This window comes from Heterobasidion irregulare (assembly GCF_000320585.1).
Source record: "Heterobasidion irregulare TC 32-1 unplaced genomic scaffold scaffold_06, whole genome shotgun sequence".
Lineage (NCBI taxonomy): Eukaryota > Fungi > Basidiomycota > Agaricomycetes > Russulales > Bondarzewiaceae > Heterobasidion > Heterobasidion irregulare.
The window spans coordinates 2,401,981-2,421,350 of NW_009258202.1; the positions used below are offsets into that span (position 1 = coordinate 2,401,981).

Genomic DNA, 19,370 nt, shown 5'->3' on the forward strand with positions numbered 1-19,370 from the left:
GGCAGCCAGCTCCACAACGATGGCGTGGGGAAATTGAAATATATGGCCCTGCTGCTGAGCGCCTCGGAGCTGACTTGGACCTCGAATTCGCCTTGGGCTGGCCTTCCACATACCCAGACGCATCCCAGGACGCACATCCTGGACGCCTCGACGCAGAGCAGAAGCGTATCCGATACCCACACAAAGAGCCGGCAGCGATGGGCGTCCAACCGCGCGGGCTCGTCGTCAAGCTGACAGCCATAGGCGCCCTGCTCTCCTTCATCACCCTCCTTTACTTCTACACCGGGGCGTCCCAGCGCGTCCGGCTGCCCTCTCTAGGATCCCTCTTTCCCTCCGACGGCCGCGCGCGTGCATCCTGCGCCCCCGAGGCGTGGGCCGACGGCCACTGGGCGCGGCGGCGCTCACCGATTGGCAACGAGACGCTGACGGCGCCCCGCGACGTGTTCGCGTACAACGGCTTCGATGGATGCGCGAGCGACCGCGAGTTCTTCTGGCATCTCGGCGCGGACAAGGAGGAGCAGTGGGACCGCTTCCCGGACGTGCTGGACTATGAGTGGGTGCCGGGCGAGCAGTGTGCGGGCGTCCGGCCGCTGACGGGGGCCGCGCTCGTGCGGGATCTCGTCGAGCAGGGCGGGTGGCTCGTCCTTGGAGGTGCGTGCGCTGTGCTCTCGTGCTTGCGCGTGCGCTTGCTCAGCCGTCGCCTGCAGACTCCATCACGGAGAACCACTTTTTCTCGCTCTCCTGCACCCTATTCCCGCACGTCCGCGCGACCCCCAACTACACCGAAAACCCCTACTTCGACCGCGCGTGGCCGCAGAACCTCTACCTCAACCCGAGCTCTCCGCTCCTCTCGTCCCTGCGCCTCCCGCCCGGCTTCTCCATCGAAGAGACGCCGCTCATCACCTTCCGCCGCGTCGACCTGCTTCTCGAGCAGACCGAGATCGAATCCGTGCACCGCACGCTCCATCCAGAGCTGTACGCCGACGGGTCCGACTTTGCGCTCTTCAGCGACGAGAAGTTCTGGTCGCTGAGCCCGTCCGAGTACATGCCGATGTTCACCGCGCCGCTCCCGCGCGCGCACTACGCGACGCTCGTCGTGAGTACCGCCGGGCACTGGACGACGACGCTTTTCGGCGGGCTGCGCGACGCGAGCCGCGAGAACGACGGGTACGGGATCGAGCACGTGCTTGAGCTCTTCGCGGCCGCGATGCGCCGCTGGGCGGAGGACGTGCAGCGCGCGATGGACGAGGACCGCCGCGTGCAGACGCGCAAGGCGCTCGCGGGCCTGGTCGGGGGCGGGGGCGGCGGGAGTGCGGGCGGCGCAGCGGAGGGCGAGCGGCCGGTCGCGCGCCAGGTGGTCGTGCGCGCGTATCTGCCCGGCCACGAAGACTGCCACAGCTTCCGCGCGCCGTGGGCCGAGCGGCAGCCGTTCAAGTGGAACTGGTACAACTGGGCGTGGATCGGCGACATGAACGCGCGGTTCCAGGTGCGCGGCGTCTTCTCCCGTGCTCGTTCTCGTGCTTGACTACGATGAGGTTGCTGACGGCGATTGCTGCGCGGGGGTAGGAGATCCTGGCGTCTGCGGCGTCGTACCCCGATATCCACTTCCTCCCCATCGACCGCCCTGCGCTGCTCCGCCCGGACGCGCACGCGACGGGCGACTGCCTGCACCTGCTCACGGGCGCGGGCGTGCTCGAGGGGTGGACGCATTATATCTGGCACTTTGTTACGCGCGAGCTTCCCGGACGCATCCGGTGATTTCGTCGGACATTGAGGGGCGCGGTGCGCACCCACCGGACAAAAGTGCGTCGGACGGACGGACGGACGAACGGAGATGCCCGCTGGGTGTATTTGATCTTGTTTGCTCGTCGTCATACCATAGAGCTATGCGCGGGCGTCGTTTATCTACTGCTAAATTCATATGTACACTGCAGGCTCCTGTTCGGCGGGTGGGAGAGCGTCTTTCACTCGGGCATAGACGCCGACGATCCGTGGAGGTCGGTGCACTGCGATCTGCACAAGCATCGTCTTGACGAACATCATCATCCCGAACGGCGCCGCCAGCGACTATTCAGCCTAGCCATGACACAACGTAGGCGGCCTGGGAATTCTCTAACATCGTCACCTATGGCAGCGAGTAAGCCTCACGTTCGATCGTATCTGTGACGACGAAGATTCCACCGTCCACTTTTTACCCCCGAAGTAGGTACCACAATGCTTGTTTCGTCCTCGCGGCGATAGGTCGTCCGATGTCAAGACTGTCCACAGCGGAGCTTACACAGATCAACGGCTCACTGCTCGCAGACAGCAGTGCCCAACGAAAAGCAGATGCGATAAAATTACACGTTTGAAACCGATTGCGGACGTGGTAGTACACAGAAGCCATACGACAGTCCTAAGTATGGGAGCGGGAGGAACAATCGCACCGACTCTGGCAGACGGAAGACTTCATAGGAAGGAGCGGATGGACGAGATCAGATGAAAAAAAAAACAATATAGGTTTTTTAATGGCTATTGGAGTCGACGTTTGGGAGGCGAGACGCGAGATGGCGAGACCTGGATGCTGGACGACATCCCTGCTCAACGTGTTCGATCAGTCCAACTGCAGCTGCACCCTGACTCGGTCCTCGCTGTATCTACCACCCTCTAATCCAGTAAGGCACTGTTGCGACGGACAGCGCGGTTGCGGTTGCGGTTGCGGTTGCGGTCAGAGTCGTTACCGTCGCTGTCATGTCCACCTATAGGTGAAAAGAAGCTCGTGAGTGACAGAACAGATACTAGAGTCAGTGGTTACAAACTGTCGTGACCGTGCCTTGGAGCCCTGCGAGCAAGACGGTCCCTGCTCCTGCTCCTGTCATTGCCAGAGTCTATGGAATTTACGATGAACGTCAACCAAATGGTACGATCAATATCTGGAGCTAACCACGAACCGTTGCCGCCGTGCCTCCTGCGAGTAAGACGATCACGGCTCCTGTTCCTCTCGGAGCCAGAGTCTGTTGATTCAATGTTAAGGGCAGCGCACAAATAAATTCAATGCAGTCACAACGAACCGTTGCCTCCATGCCTCCTGCGAGTAAGAACTATCCTCTCATCGCGGTCGCTATCGTGTCCCGAGTCTGATTACCTCGATGAGGGAAACACGCATTGTCAAATGAATATCCACAAACCGTTGCCACCGTGTCTCCTACGCGTCAGGCGGTTCCTGCTCCTGCTCTTTTCGCCTCCAGAATCTGCAAGGCCAGAAGTATAAGATCAGGCGATTCAATCCAAGAAGCGATCGTAACATACCGTTACCGCCATGTCTCCTGCGCGCAAGGCGAGCGACCTCTCTGATCCTGTCATGGTCTGTATCATTACCCGAGTCTGCTCAACTCTGAATCAGCGCCCGTATATATCTCGACAAATGGCCACGACAAACAAACCATTACCGCCATGTCTTCTGGGGGCAAGCACAGCCCTGTCATGGTCCGTGTCATTACCGGAGTCTAATTTCGAGTTGAGCTCGACGTTCAATTATCAAGAAAGTGCTCGTAACGAACCGTTGCCACCGTGTCTCCTGCGAGCAAGGCGGTTTCTGCTCCTACTCCTTTCGCCACCAGAGTCTATAGGATTCAGGTGGGGAGTGGAATAGGCGCAGTTTATTTAGAGCTTACCATTGCCGCCATGTCTCCTACGGCTAAGAACAGCCCTGTCACGGTCGGTGTCATTTCCAGAGTCTAATCACCTCGAGTTGAAGTTTGACATTGAGAAATTGGGAAGCGCTCATAACATACCGTTGCCACCGTGCCTTCTGCGGGCAAGAACAGCCCTGTCGTGGTCCGTGTCATTGCCAGAATCTAACAACCTCAAGATGAGTTCGGCGTTCGGATATCAAGGGGGTTCGTATCAAACCGTTGCCGCCGTGTCTTCTGCGGACAAGAACAGCCCTGTCGTGATCCGTGTCATTACCAGAGTCTGCAGTCCGAAGATTAGAACATAGCTCGACGCGACAGGTTCAATGCGTACCATTGCTGCCGTGTCGCCTTTGAGCAAGAACAGCCCTATCATGGTCCGTGTCGTTACCAGAGTCTACCCAAATCTATTTCAGCGATACTCCTGGTGATTTGATGCTACGGATGCAACGAACCGTTGCCGCCATGGCGTCTGCGAGTGAGAACGGCCCTGTCATGGTCCGTATCGTTACCGGAGTCTGAAGGCAGGGTCAGGAAATAAACAATTATAACGAGGTCAGGGCGTACCATTCCCACCGTGGCGTCTGCGAGTGAGAACGGCCCTGTCATGGTCCGTATCGTTACCGGAGTCTATTTTCTTTGGACTGAGCGCGACATTCGAATATCAGGAATGTCTTAACGAACCGTTGCCTCCGTGTCTCCTGCGTGCCAGACGGTTCCTGCTTCTGCTCCTCTCGTCACCGGAGTCTGCAAGGCTCATATTCAGCAAACGACTAGCTCGTACCACATATCCAACGACATGTCCTTACCGCCATGTCTTCTACGAGCAAGTACAGCCCTATCACGGTCTGTGTCATTGCCGGAGTCTGCAAGGCCACTCATCAGTGAAAGTGCGGAACAAATGACGGGGTTATTCGAGGCATACCATTACCGCCGTGTCTCCTACGAGCCAGGCGATCCCTACTCCCACTCCTGTTACCGTCTATGAACGTTGTTTCAGAAAAGTGCCCCGAATCAAGACATTCACAACTGACCATGGCTACCATGTCTCCTGCGAGCGAGACCAGTATTTATACCATCTCGTCCCCTTAAGTCATCATCGTCTGAATCATTCTCATCTGCATGATCATGCTGAGCAAGATTCTGACAGAAACAAGGGACTCATCACTTGCCTTGATCTCCGAGATTTTCAGCTGCAATCTCGCCTTGGGAGACCTCTGATAGTATTGTCAATTTCGAGAGAACCAGGTGAATGGGCTTAAATGATAAAACCTTTGTCTCCGAGCGCCGTGAGGGGAGCATGTCCGACGTCAACCGTCACGACATCGTTTCCGACAGCGTCAGACAAGGCAAGAGCGCGCTCCGGTGTGGGGCGAGCATTTACATTCAAAAGCCTCAAGGAGACCCAGCAGGCGAGGGCGACGAAACGCGAAAAGCGGGTGAAGAACATTTGAAAAAGCTTGAACTAAGTGTAGCAAGTTGGGTGTCTGCTGGAGATTGAGGATATCGAAATGCACTTTTATATCTTACAGCAATGGCGCGTCTCAAAGTCCGCAACGAAATCGCGAAAGCCTGTGGGATGCGCAGTCGATGGAAAAAAGATCCTGTGGGATGTCCAAGAAATGGGAGATAAAATCAACGCGGCCAAGAGGAAGTCGTGAGATGTCATGGCATAGCTTCGACGATCATGAAAAACAAGACTGCAAGCGGTTGATCTCGGCGTGAAGTTCTTTAGCTGACATTGGACGGTGATTACCGGCCAAGGCTTACATCTAAATCATCTGACATAGAGTAATCGGCGGTGGCTTTCCTCGGCTCGAATAGTGGTAAAGGTTGGAATACAACCCAAAGAGGGCTGTTCATTTCTAACGTCACAATCACGGGAAGTGGGCAATGACGTATATCTCTAGTGGGGTGTGTGTCACGTCTCGGACGGCGATACTAAGAATGCACTGCTCCTGGATGGTTGGAGGGTGGCACTCATACTAGCCGAGAGATTCACAATGTAGAGTGCGTACCTTAGACACGGGAGTGTAGTTCCAACTTGGGACGTTGGACGAGCAGAAAGGTGCAAAGCCCAAGCCGAGGGTATACGATGATCAACGTACTATTCCTCCTGCTCAGTTCTTCCCTAGAGCATGTGTTTAACAGTGGGAACATGAGGTAGATATCAGCGATCAGAGTAATTTTGAGATGCTGCGCACCGAAGAGGAGCCCATATGGAGTAACTATCGTGAACAGAGCCAAAGAATCGTGAGACTATATGAACATGTTCAACCATTCGGAGAAACTTCGACATTCAGCCTCAGGGAAGAAGCTTATTTGCCTCAGGGAAGTCGCGTCAAGTCCAACAAATATGAGTGCTAGCTGCACTCGGTAAGTCCACTGCCCTCGTACGCATGCAATAAACATACACACTGCACAGCCAATCCTTAGATACCATGAGAGCCAGTCCCTCAATTCTCTTCCAACTTGATGCCTCACCGTATCTTCACATATAATCTACCCAAATCTACCCAAATGTGTTATTGACAGATGCAACGGACGAAACGGGTACGACGAACCTGCTAAGGCCCTCATTGCTCACTTGCTGATAACTAACGACAATCAAGGGTCAATTAGGCGGTGCGCAGACAGCTAGACTTCTCTCAGATGATACATGCGTCTTGTCACGCAAATGATCGTTGAACTAGCATGTTCGGGTCGGGGAGGCAAACGTAACTTCCACTCTGCTGGCAAGAAGATTCGGCCAATTGGGGTTTGGGAGGGTTTGGTGAAATGGACGACCATTCATGATTCATATTGTCGTGCAAACGGAGAAGATACTAATCAAGAAACCCCAAGGACAAGGCCACGATGGTATCGAGACGGTGGCAAAGTGAGAGTTCAAGTCTGCTGGCTGCCTCTGTGATTATGTAAGATAGGTACGAGACCTCTCCTCGACGCGTGGTTACAGTATGTCCGACTCGTTCGAGCACAGGACATTTGCAGTGTCCTTTGCGATTGGAGAGGCAATATCAAAGAAGACAAGAAAAATACCCCCAAAAAAAGAAAAACATGAGTCACACGACATGAAGATCAACCTCGCCACGGCTGGAGTCCGAGGGAGGAGTAGGTGTGTTCAACCGAAGCACTCGAACGTGAGGGTCGTCAAAACCGATGTCCTTACTGCTACTTCCCTGCATGATTGAATTGTGAGCCAAAAATATGGAACAAAAGCCAGGATATTGAAATATCATAACGTACAGGTTCCTTATTGTCACTAGAGATCGTTCCAGGGAGCACTGAGTCGGGCCATGGGCTAGCTCCGCTTCCATCGATATCTACCCTCCTCTGAGTATCGCGCGACACCTGAATCTGCATTCTGATTGATGCTGCCTGCTCGGATACAGTGCTTGAAAACTGTGATTTCCGACCATTCAGTGTTGCCATTAAACTGTTGGAGTACCTGTAGGGCAATGTTAGTGATCAAATCTAAGATGAGTTTGAAACAGACACTCACAGTTCTCCCAAGATCGAAGCTCTACGAGAGCGTTAATAAGAGAAATGAGAATTACAACAAGTTAGCGCACACTCACGGCATAAGATGGTAATTTGTTTCTTTCCACTTCATCAAGAAGAGAAGGTCAACACCTGCGCATACCGCAGTGATGCTTCCGGTCTGAATTGTGTGCATGATAAGTCTTGTGATGAGTGTGTCCGAGGTTTTCCAAGGACTCTTGGCTTTGGCACTGTACAGCTGGAAAATACCGATACTGTCAGCCATGTTTAGCGGGGATAGACGGTGTGGTCAGACTTACAACCCAGATCATAGATAGCGATATCAGGATATCAGCAGCGAAGCTACCGGCTAGTCGAAACTATAGGGAGCATTACATGTGTAGCATGAACGGAACGGAAAAGTGTTCAGTCACTTACCGCAAATTCCGGTTGCAACTGAGCTAAGTTCTTCGCATTCGACTCTCCTAACCGTGTCAAGACAATGGATGAACTGACAATCGCCACCAGACATTGCGCCAATGCAATCTAGACGATGACATCATTTGCACCAATATGCCAGATGCAATATCAGAACGCACCCCCACGATGAGAATTGCGAGCGCAAACATGATCTTCGTCCTTGTCAACTTCCATATCCGCCTGAAGTCAAGCGACAGCATGAGCATATATGCAGACCGCAAAGGATTCATAGCAGCAGCCCACCAAGCATAAAATGTTTGCACGATTGCTGCAACTATCGTTGTTCCGTGGTAAGATTCCGCAGGAAATGTAAAGAAGATTCAACCCAACTGAGACTACACACGATTGGAATGGTTGCCGCCGTCCAAGGCACCAACTTGAGGACGTCCGGCCTGCCCCAGTGCTCGATCATGAACCACCAACCCAGATGTGTCCCGAATACGGCCTGCGTTACGTTCAGACACGAGATAACATATACTGCTCACAGAAGTCTGAATATCTCCAAACATCTCGTAAATTCATGATGTGAGACTTACCTAGTAGACGAATTGCGATTCTGTCTTTCGGGAAATTGCATAGATAAAAATCTGCGTTTGATATAATCAGGTCAATGTCATGCGGTGTTCAGAAATACTCACAGACTTGAACTATCAAGATGCCCATGAGCATCCAATCAACGATATTGCCGACAAACTGAGGACCCAAAGCGAAGTTAGCGATAAGACTGTACCGTTATGACAAAGTGAAACAAGACAAACCACGGGCCCAATCCTATACAGAACAGACATTAGTAACACTGCTTTGAAAGTTTTTTATGATGAGGAGACTTTTACACAACATACATCGTGTAAGCATCTTGTGCATCTTCGCTGGAAAGTGTCGAATCGTTACTAATACCAGCCATGGCCGTCGAAGGGGGAAGCGGTAAGCGGTAGAAAGTAGAGGTGGGTGCTGTTGGAAATATAGGGCGCTCCGACCTGCGAGACGTGGATGCCACCGAACTAGGCAATACTGGCACTATGGTGACCCATAATGTTTTCCAGATCCATTCCGGAGGTCGCATTACCGACAGCGAAGGCATGACATTGATAATCATTATAAGATGGAAGCTGAGTCCCTAAAAATTTATCGACGCCTTGATCAGAACGAAGGGTCATAATCAGAGGCACCTCATCATGTCTTTGTGGCCAGAACGGGATGGGTAGGTACCATACTTTGTAGCGCCTTCTTGATCGGGCGTATGGATTCGCAGAGAGGACGGCTACCTTTCATGGAGCTATGGTCATAGAGATCACCGCATGGTGTTTCTGGGTAGAGGTGCCAGAGGGCGTAAAAATCTGCCATCGTTCCAGCCCCGCCTGAGGAAGATGATGAGACAGAAGCTAGATCAGCAGATGGACATACAACCGATTTGTGGTGTGAACCGCATGCTCGTGTCATTCGTGATACCACGTCGATGGCTGAAAGGAGAAGTAGTCATGCTGGTTTTAAGAGAGGTCGTCACGTATGCAACTACAGCTTCAGGATTCGCCCCGGATCATACTCGTCCCTTCCCTCCGCATAAGCTCCCTTGCTGTGGGCCCATGCATCACTCGTCTGAAAGTCGCAAATCCGGTATTTGTGCCCAAAAGTCCATAGACTGATCATCTGTTTATTCACTACGTTTCTCCAGTCAAGTCTGTCGTGAATGCCGAATTGTTTGGCTGGCCACCAAACTCGCGGCCTTTCATCTCGCGGAGGGGCGGAGCATGAAAGGCAGATACAGCCACATGTTGCTGCCCGGTGCTATGCAACGGTAAGAACAGCTGAATTGAGACCTAGTGGAGGGAGGTATACTGCCGGGTTGAAGGGCTTGATACGACGGAAGTCTGCTAACGAGAAGATATCCAGAGTCGCTGGGTTCCAAGTATACTGGATAGTACAGCCGATGTCAGGGAAGTCAGAGACATGGCATGGTGCCTTTTTCGTGATGAGCGCTGAGCGGGCACATCGACATCAGTATCGTTGTTCACCTCGTTCACTTGTGGCTCCCAATTTGATGCAGATTCAGCCAGATTAATTTTACTTCAAGATCGTAAATGATCAGGAAGGACGTGGAGCCTGAGATAAACGAGAGACAGTTGATATGGCTCTTTCTCAAACATACTCGTGACTACTGTGACACCACTGCTGTCTGTCGGGTCTGACTTGCCCGATGCGTACGCCATCCACATCGTACTTCCCGCCCCGGTGGACACGGATGACGAGTGGCTGGAGTTCGGCCTCGCGCAGCCCTCGCCGCAAACGGACAACGGCAGGCCGCCCAGGGTCTGGAAGATGTTCAAGCTTCGAGTTAAGATGAGATTAAAGTATCGTGATGTCCAGAAATAATATGAAAATTTTTGTACAACAGATGCGAATGCCGGAACACTCACATCGCGGGACACTGCCTTGCCCTTTGATCTGAAGGTGAAGATCACTTTAGAAAATATTAGCATCCAGTACATACAGGTTACATCTTAGGTTGCTGAGGGATGTTGAAAGTTGAATGGAAGCCTATGAGGCAGACAGGTCGATTCGCGTCCCTTCGAAAGACTGATCTCAAATGCTGCATCATGGATAAGCAGAGCGGTGCATATCATTCAGACAAGATTCAATATCTGGCTTACTTGGTGTTGAAGGGATCCAAAGGCAGTAAAGGACTGTTGAGCTCTGCGATGGGTCAGAATAGACCAGGCCGGATTGACTGCAGTCGGGTGTCACGGACATCAATGCACCATCACGTCAGCATTTGCCACGCTCGTTCGTCTCTTTATGGAAGGCCAACTGCACTTGATACGGTTACAGGATAATCCAATCGTATCTCGTGGAGGTCATTGACATTCTATTCCCGAGATATTGATCGTCGGATTTCCAGGTATGAAAACCGTCGCCGTATAGGTCCCAAAGATGTGCAAGTTTCCGCGCTTGCGGTGTTTTCCTCTTCGTATACCAGCAAACTGTCGCAATAATGTCCTCTACTGCTGTTCAGAAAGGCGGCGTCTTATGGGAGGCGAAGAACGATACAGCATCCGACTCTCATTATACCTACAAGAATTCTGGCTCCCCCGCGCGCACCTGGGATTGTGCGGTGCTTGCCAAGGTAGATTTGGTGGTCATTCCTATCGTGGGCATGTTCTGTGCGTTTCTGTTGCGAAAGCAGACAACATTGTATCTGGCATTAACCCGTCCTTTCTCTTCATTGGTTGAAGATTTTTTGTCCTTCCTGGTTAGTAATCTGTTTTCCTGCTGTCTCGGTCGCTTCATTGACCCTGGTCGTCCTGTGACAAAGGATAAAGCGTGAGTACCAGTTTTTGGGGTATCATTCAACGTGATTGAAATGTATTGATGGCTCCTTATGAAGAAACATCGGCAATGCTCGTATCGCCGGGCTTCAGAGAGACTTGAAGATGACGAATCATCAATTCTCTACGGCTCTGACTGTTACATAGTATGTTTTTTTTCGTTATTCATCTGGCATGCTCAGAATTTTGCTCCTTTAGCGTTCCATACATACTCATGGAAATTCCAATGAATCTTCTCATGAAACGAATCGGCGCCAACATAACTCTCCCCACCATGGTCATCTTGTGGGGAATCGTCTGCGCATGCCAAGGTTTGGATATGTTCACAGAGCTTCATCGTCTTTTCAAGTGATCGCGTTCTTGTTACTAGGTGCAGTGAAGACATACGGAGGACTTATCGCATGTCGTTTCTTCTTGGGAGCGATGGAAGGTAGCATTCTCCATGTCGGTTCAAATCATGTCATACTTAGCACTCGCTGAACTCGCAGGCGGAATATTTCCAGGGATCGTACTCTATCTCTCGTCTTTCTACAAGCGGCATGTATTGCAAACTCGATTTTCGCTCATGTTCAGTGTAACATCGCTTGCGGGTGCCTTCTCTGGACTCCTTGCCGCCGCTATTCAGAATATGGACGGAATAAAGGGACTCGCGGGTTGGGCATGGATCTTCATTTTGGTACGCCCTTGCCTGCAGTGCGTGAATTGGTGTTGACTTGCTGATTTTGGGATTCCTCAGGAGGGTGCGTGTACGACTGCGTTCGGCCTGATTAGCATGTTCTTCATACCTGCGACTCCGGCTGACATGCCATGGCTCACGAGTGACGAAAAAACAATATATCTACGTGAGTTGGCTGAGGATTGGAGTGGGGACGATGAGACCGACATCTTCAGCTGGAGTGAGGTCTGGAGCGTTTTCGTGGACGGACCGCATATATTGTTGTTGTGCCTTCCCATGTTTCTGAATGGTGTCATGGTGAGCGCTTCGTGCTTCCGCCTTTTGATCACTCGACTGACCTGGATTTTCAGCTCTTTGGTCTTGCCAACTTGTAAGTTCCAATGCTGATAACCGCCATGCTCGAGGTCAGACCTAATACTCGACATCTCGACTGTAGTATTCCAACGATTGTTAATGCCCTCGGCTTCTCTCCGACGCACAGTCAACTTTTGGCAGTGAGGGAATTTGCTTTCTTCAATGACGTGGTCGTCCTGATAGTGGAATATGGATACTAGGCCCCTCCTTACGCGTGCTCTTTCGTACTCAGCGTCATGTGCTCCTATTTCGCTGATAGATACAGGCAACGAGGACCTATGTGTATTTGTGTGAACCTCATCGCGGCTGCAGGTTATGCAATCTTCCTTGGTACGTCTATCTTGCACGAGTTTCGTCTCTCTTCGCTTCCCGTCTGACGTTTACATACATCCAATTCTAGGCACCTCGAACAAGCACGCAAACTATGCGGCTCTGTTCCTCCAGATAGTGGGCGTATATTCGACTGCGCCCTGCATTGGAACATGGAGCTCTAACAACGTCCAACCGCACTACCGTCGTGCGACTGCCATCGGATTGAACTTCATTTGCACGAACATTGGAGGTACACGCTTTCCTCTTTGCGCCATCACCTTCCCACAGCTATCCACTACTGACGTGCAAACCCCTAGGTATAGTCTCTACATGGATCTTCACTCACCCCCCGCGGTTTCACGATGCGTCCGTCATCAGCTTAACCGCCTCGCTCGGCACGGTGTTTTTCTCCGGAATCCTGATGGCCTACCTCAAGTGGCGCAACGGAGTGAAGCTCGAACAGGTAGAGCGGTTGACGAGAGAGAATGGGGAAGGTCTGGAACCTGGAGGATGGAATTCACATAGAGTGAGGATGCGATTGGGCGATAGGCATCCGAGCTTCCGGTTCACGCTGTGAAATGTACGGCGGACCGAGTCGTGTCTGTTATGGTGCTACCTCTGCGTAGACCGGTCCTCAGAATGCTATGACTTGATTTGATCCCTTGTCGATGGAACAGTGGAGGGTATGTCCACACTCAGCTCTCGATCTGATGCTTCCCTCGACAAGATAATTTGCTGGATATTCGAAGGCCAAACGATGCTATCAATTCGGAGTAAAAACAGAGTCAAGGCCAGAAGTTCTCATATTTTCTGGCGAAGTAATACCTATCCGTTGGTGATACACAATTTCACCTTCTATTTTCCCTCAGACATCGTCTGCGCTCAGGATATCATCCTCGAGTACCCTCTTCGCGATCTCAGAACGTGGTCGAATCAAACACTTGTAAAGCATCGGCATCCTAGCATACCACAAGGGATTGGAGAATGTAGATTTGAACGACAGACAATCGACAATACGCACGAAACACCACCCGAAGTCATATCCACCTTCGAGGGAGAACCGCCGTCGATTGTCGAGATCGTGAAAACAGAGAGAACCTGGGCGATGAGGAGGAACATCGCATCTTGCACGAAGTGCCTGCCCACACAGACGCTGTATCATCCGAGAGACACAGAGAACGAGGTCAGTCGCGGTACGCTAGACTGAACAACACGGACGTACTCACCGCCTGCCAAATCCGAAGAGAATCCTCGCAGGATCTTTGTCAACTGGACAATCGAGCTTGCCATTCCGGAGGAAACGTTCTGGTCGAAACTCGGCAGGGCTGTCGTATGTCTTCGGATCCCGCAGCATTCCCCTAAAAGGTCCAACACAAGCTGCTTTATAAAGATCCATGGATTATTGAATGAGTGTTCAGAGCGCGTACCATACATTTGGGACAATCAGAGAACCAGCAGGCAGATGCCATCCTCTGTACTCGTCATCCGTTGTCAGCATATGTGCTATACCTAGAGCAAGTCATCGCGGTTCGAAAATGATTAGAAATGGATGGTAGTGAGGCGCTATGGCGACTTGCCTAGTGGTGTTGCAGCGTGCCATCGCAGAGTCTCTTTCATAACTGCAGTGATGTACGGAAGCTCAGGCTGGTCCCCGTGATCGGGAAGTCGGGACGACCCTATGATGCGGTCGAGCTCATCTTGCGCCATCTTCTGCACCCTGGGATTCTGAAGCATCACCAGGAAGAAAACGGACACCGCGGCAAGAGACTACGTCGATGAGCCTATGTAAATATGGCGTGCAATAATCTGATATTGAACACAGCGTACAGTGTCAGCCCCCGCTGGTGGTGAGAAGTGTGTACAGTTCAGTGTGTGTTTGGCATAAAACAGATAGTGCTTACCTCCGTAAGCGACCGCCGAAGTATCACGAACCACACTCTCCTCATCCGAGCTATCCTGTGGCTTCAAATTCTCAAGAAGCGACGATGCATACGAGGGTCTTGCAGTTCCAGAATCCTAGAACATTATGTAGCGTGATCGAAAAGAGGTTTGTGCATAGTAGACGAACCATAGACGCCTTGACCATATCGAAGGGAATCTCATGAAGCGCTCGAGCATCAGACTGCCACTTCTGTACAAGGTTCGAAAACCGTCCACCGCCTAACCAGTGGGGTAGAACTTGCACTGTATATGTATCAGCCACATATGCACATGTGTACGCATGGTACTCACAAAGATGAGTAAGATTGAACACCGAAAAGACTGGGGACAGTGCGACACTGATGCTGTGCATAACTGCCTCAGCTGTCTTGATCAGTTCGTGGTCTCGAGACGAAATTGGGATCCCATATGTTACATCAATTATGAGCTGACCAGAATAGCTAGTGCGACAGCGAAGATCAGTCGAGGGCTTCGACAAATGAGTAAGGATAATCACATACAGTCGTAAGTGTTCCGTAAAATTATCTGGATTATCCAACAGGTTTTTTAGGAGGATACGAAGAGCTCGATGTTGCGCCGGCCGGTAAGCAGTTATCGCAGTCTTGCTGAACTTGGACATCATGGCCTGCTTTTGCTTCTGCCATGGTTTTCCATAGTTCATGAACCCGAGATTCCAATCTTGTCCGATTCTGTAATGACACGTGTAAGTCAAATCCTCGACAGGACTGACGACTTACAGATCAACGAGCGGGAAACGAGGCCGATCTGAGTATATGGCCGATCGTTTGTCCATGAGATCTACTGCTGGTTCAACGGAGCTGACGACAAGCATAGACGTTCCAAATATCGTGAGATAGACAACATCGCCTGTAAAGTAAGGGTCAGCGAGGGTAGCAGATGAAATAACACAGAACAAAGATCTCACCATAAATTCCCCCCCAGCGAGTGAACGTCTTCCATTCATGCTTGCGCGGTAAATCAAGCAGATTTCCAATAAATGGCAAAGGTCTCGGACCTGGAGGTAGAGACAGACGTAGTCGCCGAAATCGCCAAGTCAAGATGTATACGCAGATGAGACATAGACTAGCAGAAGCCACGTTGGCTACCACGAAAGACATGGTAGAGTAGAAAATGGATATCAATCAATCGCTAGCTCAACTATAGGCCCTGGATACTTCTTGTATGCATTGATTTCTATTCGCGGATTCGAGATCTACGAGGTAAGACTCAACCTTCATCTGGAGACGAGCGAGCAGAACATGGGCACAGTCAAGTGGCCGCGATACTGATCAGAAGCAATGCAGAGGTCAACACGTGGCTAAGCCCTCGCTATTATTGGGGTACCTTGACCCCCCCAATCCAGAAGGAGCGCGCCTGCTTGAGCAAAATGGCACAAACAGGAAAGGCGACAATTGAATTGACGCTAAGTGAGCAATAGGTTCGCAACAGATGCGCCTGGTCACTGTTCTAGATTAGACATTACAAACTTCTCAAAGTAGTCTATTAAAAGCCAACGGAGTTCACAACGAGAGCAGAAAATTCTGAAAGGTTGCGACGTACATTTTGTCTCCCATAAAAACACACTCGAATCATAGAGAGCACAATCTCTCTCGTCCAGCAAGCCATAGCCTTCCATTTTGTGCTTATGTAGCAAGCTTAGCAGGTTCTGGACAATAGGCAGAGGTCGCCAGAAACGGAGGCCATCTTGACAAAGGTCATCGGCGGTGTTAGATGATAATGCAGTCCGACCGGCGACGCTGGATAGAGAGATGAGGAACATAAACGCGATAACCACGTGCCCATTTAGAAGTCTTCTGACTTCTCATTAGATGTTCCGATTGCTTCAGGCTGCAGAAGAGCTACCGAAGCGCGCAGTGGGATTGATCATAAGCAGGTGGATGCTGATCGAGGAACATGTTGGAACCTCAGCTGACGATGGACCGTCTTTGTGGTGAGCTGCGGAGTGAAAATTCCTCTTGAAGGAAGTAGATTTCCGGGGGTGGTAATAGGTGACAGCTGAGAGTGAGTGCAAAATCAGAAACGATGAGAACGTGAGCAAACACATTCAGAGTCAGCGTTCCCACACATGGAAGAGCCGAGATGCCGAAGAACCAGGACGCCGGCTGAAGTGGCGCTGGCACTCAGTTGGGATATGTCCACATCAGAAATGGAAGGTACTGTAATAGTTGAACTATCACAACTGACTCCACATCGAGAGCGTCTGCGTGCTGATAGAGAGGTTTCTGGCATGCTTCTATTCTAAATTCTACGCGCAAACATGTACAGTATCCCTCCTGACCGCTGACCGCCTCCACGACGCCTTGTAATCCGAATCTCGATGACTACCTTGGATGAAGCCCCGTCCGCTGCCTTCGAAGAACAAATAGTCAAGGCCAATGCTGAACCGAACAAAGCCCGCGATGTTGAGAAGACTGGGTGGGAGGAAAGTGCACAGGAAATTGACTCGGCTCAGGTCCCGGTCGACATTCCCGATGGAGGGTGGTGGGCGTGGTCGACCTTGGCTGGAGCGTAAGATGACGTACCGTTCAATATCACTCATATAATTTATTCCTCATCCTTTCTTCTAACAGTGTTCTGATTCAGTTCGCTGGAGGGTGAGCCGTGAGTCCACTGCAACTCTCTTTCTCAAGCCAACCCGATCACCAGATATGTGAACGCATATGGAGTCTACCAAGGTCATTTCGCCGGAATGCTATTTTCTCCACGCTCTGACTATGGTTGCGTTTGTGGCAGACTTCTTCGTTCGAAGTTTTCTCAGTAATTACTCGTCGTCCTCCATCAGGTTTGCAAATTTATGTGCATACAATCGCCGTTCTATATATGATGTTTTTTATGTAGCTGGATTGGCAGTATTGCCACCTTCTTTTTGCTCGCTGGTGGTGCAGTGTCCGGCCGATTATTTGATAGAGGATATTTGTGGGTCTTAGCTCACCATGGAGCGGCATATATGCTAAAAACACTGCCAGCTATTTTCTACTTGTCGGCGGCTCTGTCTTGATCGTCCTATGCTTGTTCATGCTCTCGCTTGCCGAACCGCAGCACTATTATCAGGCAAGCCTCAAACCTCACTTGTTATTCCAGGAATCTGACGTGTCGAAGTTCCTTAGATCTTCCTCACTCTCGGGCTCGGCTTAGGACTTGGCACTGGTGCAACATACGTCCCATCCCTCACTATCATCGCGCACCATTTCTCGCGAAGACGTGCGCTCGCCATGGGAATCGCTGCTTCGGGAGCCTCACTTGGCGCCTTGCTCCATCCGATCATGCTCAATAACCTCTTTCATGGGCCAGTCGGCTTTGCAAACGGCGTGCGCGCGAGCGCGGGATTGATGGCAGGGGCATTGATCCTAGCGGGGCTTCTCATGCGCACGCGGCTGCCTCCACGAAAGGGAGCTCAGATGGGTCTATTTATGTCCGCGCGAACCTTCGTGAAAGACGAGGTGTATACAATCGCTGTTGTGGCGTGAGTACCTATTTTAAAACTTATCTTTCGTCTGGAGCATAAGCCCACGCTTATGTCCGAGGCACGATGGCCCATGGTCGCACATTTCAGAACATTCCTTTTCGTCCAAGGCGTCTTCTTCCCTCTCTTCTACATTCAACTCTACTCCGATGAGCACGGAATCAACTCTGTGTTTGGGTTCTATTCGGTGCGTGCTCGATATCTATAGCTGTTCGATTTCTCGAAAGTGGCAGGGCTGACAGGCTAGGCACCTTGACAGCTCACGATTCTCAACTTCGCGTCGTTCGTGGGACGCATCGTGGGAGGCGCCTTGGTTAACCGCTTAGGAGCCTTCAACGTTATCGTCGCCTGCACGTTTGCGAGCAGTGTGCTTCTGTTCTCCTTGCTTGGAGTGTCCACAATCGCGGGCATCACGGTGTTTTCTTTGTTGTACGGCTTCACCAGCGGCGCATGTGAGGCCTTCCGTTTCCCAGCCTCATTGTGCCTGACGTTTCTGAGCGTTGTTTTGCATCCCACGGTGTTCACAGATATCACACTGGTGGCTCCTATGGTGGCCTCATTGTCTGCAGATGTCTCGGAGATGGGGTAAGCTGTCATCTCCTGTGCATCAGAAGGCTCGAACGTTACTGACCGGAGGAATCCACCTTCTAGTGCACGCATCGGGGTCATGTACTTCTTCACAGGTAAGACAGGTTGCAGTTTTGCTCCGTAGGTTTTCCCTGAATCATATCTTGCATATAGGTCTCGGAAGTCTCATAGGTGAGGCAGGGCTGCCAAACATTCCTACGACGAACCGAGTTTGATCGTCGCTGTCCATTTACAGGCACTCCTATCACCGGCGCGCTACTCACCAGGGATTTTGTCTGGTGGCGGCCGATCGTATATACAGGGGCAAGTGCTGATTGGCGTTCTCGATGGATTGCGTGCTGACTTTGGTGCTTGCTGTAGGTCCTGTCTTTGGTCGCGACATGCCTATTTCTCACGTGCCGCATCATCGTCGGCAGGCGCACGGGGACAATATGGTGTTGAGATCCTTACTTGTCTGATTTCATTCTAGATAACGAGTTACTTCACCGATTTTGTAGACCGAAAGCGTTAATCGCTGTTTTTGCATGATTTCTAGAGTCGATTATGTACCCTCGAATGAAAAATTGCATCTGCCGTTACCTGTACCCAGCGGTGCAGCTTAGGCTCTGCAACGAAATCTCGGTCTTCTGCTCTGCTCGACTATTTGAAATCATACTTAACTACTGTATCGCTCGGTTCTAGGACATACCACATGTAGGTTCGTATCTGAACGAGGGTTCAGGTTTTCAAGCCCTCACAGGAATCTGAGAACGCAATCAACTAGGATTTCAAACAGGGCCTACAAGTGTCAGTGCTTCAGTCCGCTTCAGTCCCTATACGACGCCTGTCTCCGCTCGGTGATATCGAGTCTCACACAAGGATAAAGGTGATGACAAAAAAACACTAGCCTCCTTGCTCACAGTCATGCACACACGGGTGCAAACCTACACATTGGGGTATGTGAGCATGTCCTATAATTTTCCTTCTTATTGTCTGCAGTTCATCAAAATCCTCCGAGGCGTAAGTGCTCCGCACGTACATGTACAATAAACCGCGGTCTCTCATCAGCTGGAAGACACGGA

The 19,370-nt window shown here is 51.2% G+C and overlaps 7 protein-coding genes across 7 annotated transcripts; 3 read left to right on the forward strand and 4 right to left on the reverse strand.

The window, feature by feature from the left end:
- Nucleotides 1-112: 112 nt before the first annotated feature.
- On the forward strand, nt 113-1,737 carry HETIRDRAFT_385902 (uncharacterized protein; the record flags this gene model as incomplete). The annotated part of the gene is made up of 4 exons (XM_009549529.1): nt 113-651; nt 708-1,288; nt 1,337-1,486; nt 1,570-1,737. Coding segments are annotated over exons 1-4 (1,353 nt in total), but the record flags the coding sequence as incomplete, so codon positions are not given.
- A 909-nt stretch (nt 1,738-2,646) lies between these two features.
- On the reverse strand, nt 2,647-4,973 carry HETIRDRAFT_419068 (uncharacterized protein; the record flags this gene model as incomplete). Its single annotated transcript, XM_009549530.1, has 20 exons — nt 2,647-2,738; nt 2,799-2,867; nt 2,931-2,993; nt 3,051-3,116; nt 3,168-3,230; nt 3,289-3,363; nt 3,423-3,485; nt 3,540-3,602; nt 3,654-3,716; nt 3,774-3,836; nt 3,892-3,954; nt 4,006-4,068; nt 4,127-4,189; nt 4,239-4,301; nt 4,356-4,402; nt 4,456-4,537; nt 4,597-4,653; nt 4,706-4,789; nt 4,840-4,888; nt 4,944-4,973. 20 exons carry the CDS (start codon nt 4,971-4,973, stop codon nt 2,647-2,649), a joined length of 1,281 nt encoding a protein of 426 aa, XP_009547825.1.
- A 2,900-nt stretch (nt 4,974-7,873) lies between these two features.
- On the reverse strand, nt 7,874-8,312 carry HETIRDRAFT_248085 (uncharacterized protein; the record flags this gene model as incomplete). Its single annotated transcript, XM_009549531.1, has 4 exons — nt 7,874-7,905; nt 7,962-8,108; nt 8,177-8,218; nt 8,270-8,312. Coding segments are annotated over 4 exons (264 nt in total), but the record flags the coding sequence as incomplete, so codon positions are not given.
- Nucleotides 8,313-9,289: 977 nt separating this feature from the next.
- Nucleotides 9,290-10,379, reverse strand: HETIRDRAFT_427934 (uncharacterized protein; the record flags this gene model as incomplete). The annotated part of the gene is given in 5 exon segments (XM_009549532.1): nt 9,290-9,448; nt 9,468-9,607; nt 9,778-9,940; nt 10,046-10,089; nt 10,280-10,379. The coding sequence occupies 5 exon segments, from the start codon at nt 10,377-10,379 to the stop codon at nt 9,290-9,292; spliced, it is 606 nt and encodes a 201-aa protein (XP_009547827.1).
- A 632-nt stretch (nt 10,380-11,011) lies between these two features.
- On the forward strand, nt 11,012-12,821 carry HETIRDRAFT_44928 (major facilitator superfamily; the record flags this gene model as incomplete). Its single annotated transcript, XM_009548616.1, has 9 exons — nt 11,012-11,100; nt 11,153-11,265; nt 11,325-11,384; nt 11,443-11,630; nt 11,691-11,927; nt 11,981-12,000; nt 12,067-12,124; nt 12,185-12,314; nt 12,385-12,821. Coding segments are annotated over 9 exons (1,332 nt in total), but the record flags the coding sequence as incomplete, so codon positions are not given.
- Nucleotides 12,822-13,161: 340 nt separating this feature from the next.
- Nucleotides 13,162-15,355, reverse strand: cyp58 (cytochrome P450 monooxygenase 58; the record flags this gene model as incomplete). The annotated part of the gene is made up of 12 exons (XM_009549533.1): nt 13,162-13,255; nt 13,318-13,449; nt 13,523-13,654; nt 13,724-13,805; nt 13,874-14,063; nt 14,124-14,137; nt 14,198-14,312; nt 14,365-14,480; nt 14,529-14,677; nt 14,738-14,926; nt 14,975-15,104; nt 15,163-15,355. 12 exons carry the CDS (start codon nt 15,353-15,355, stop codon nt 13,162-13,164), a joined length of 1,536 nt encoding a protein of 511 aa, XP_009547828.1.
- Nucleotides 15,356-16,575: 1,220 nt separating this feature from the next.
- Nucleotides 16,576-18,651, forward strand: HETIRDRAFT_123398 (MFS monocarboxylate transporter; the record flags this gene model as incomplete). The annotated part of the gene is made up of 12 exons (XM_009549534.1): nt 16,576-16,766; nt 16,905-16,933; nt 16,992-17,040; nt 17,097-17,174; nt 17,225-17,309; nt 17,366-17,721; nt 17,812-17,908; nt 17,981-18,173; nt 18,249-18,306; nt 18,373-18,404; nt 18,463-18,480; nt 18,545-18,651. 12 exons carry the CDS (start codon nt 16,576-16,578, stop codon nt 18,649-18,651), a joined length of 1,293 nt encoding a protein of 430 aa, XP_009547829.1.
- Between the last annotated feature and the right edge of the window lie 719 nt (nt 18,652-19,370).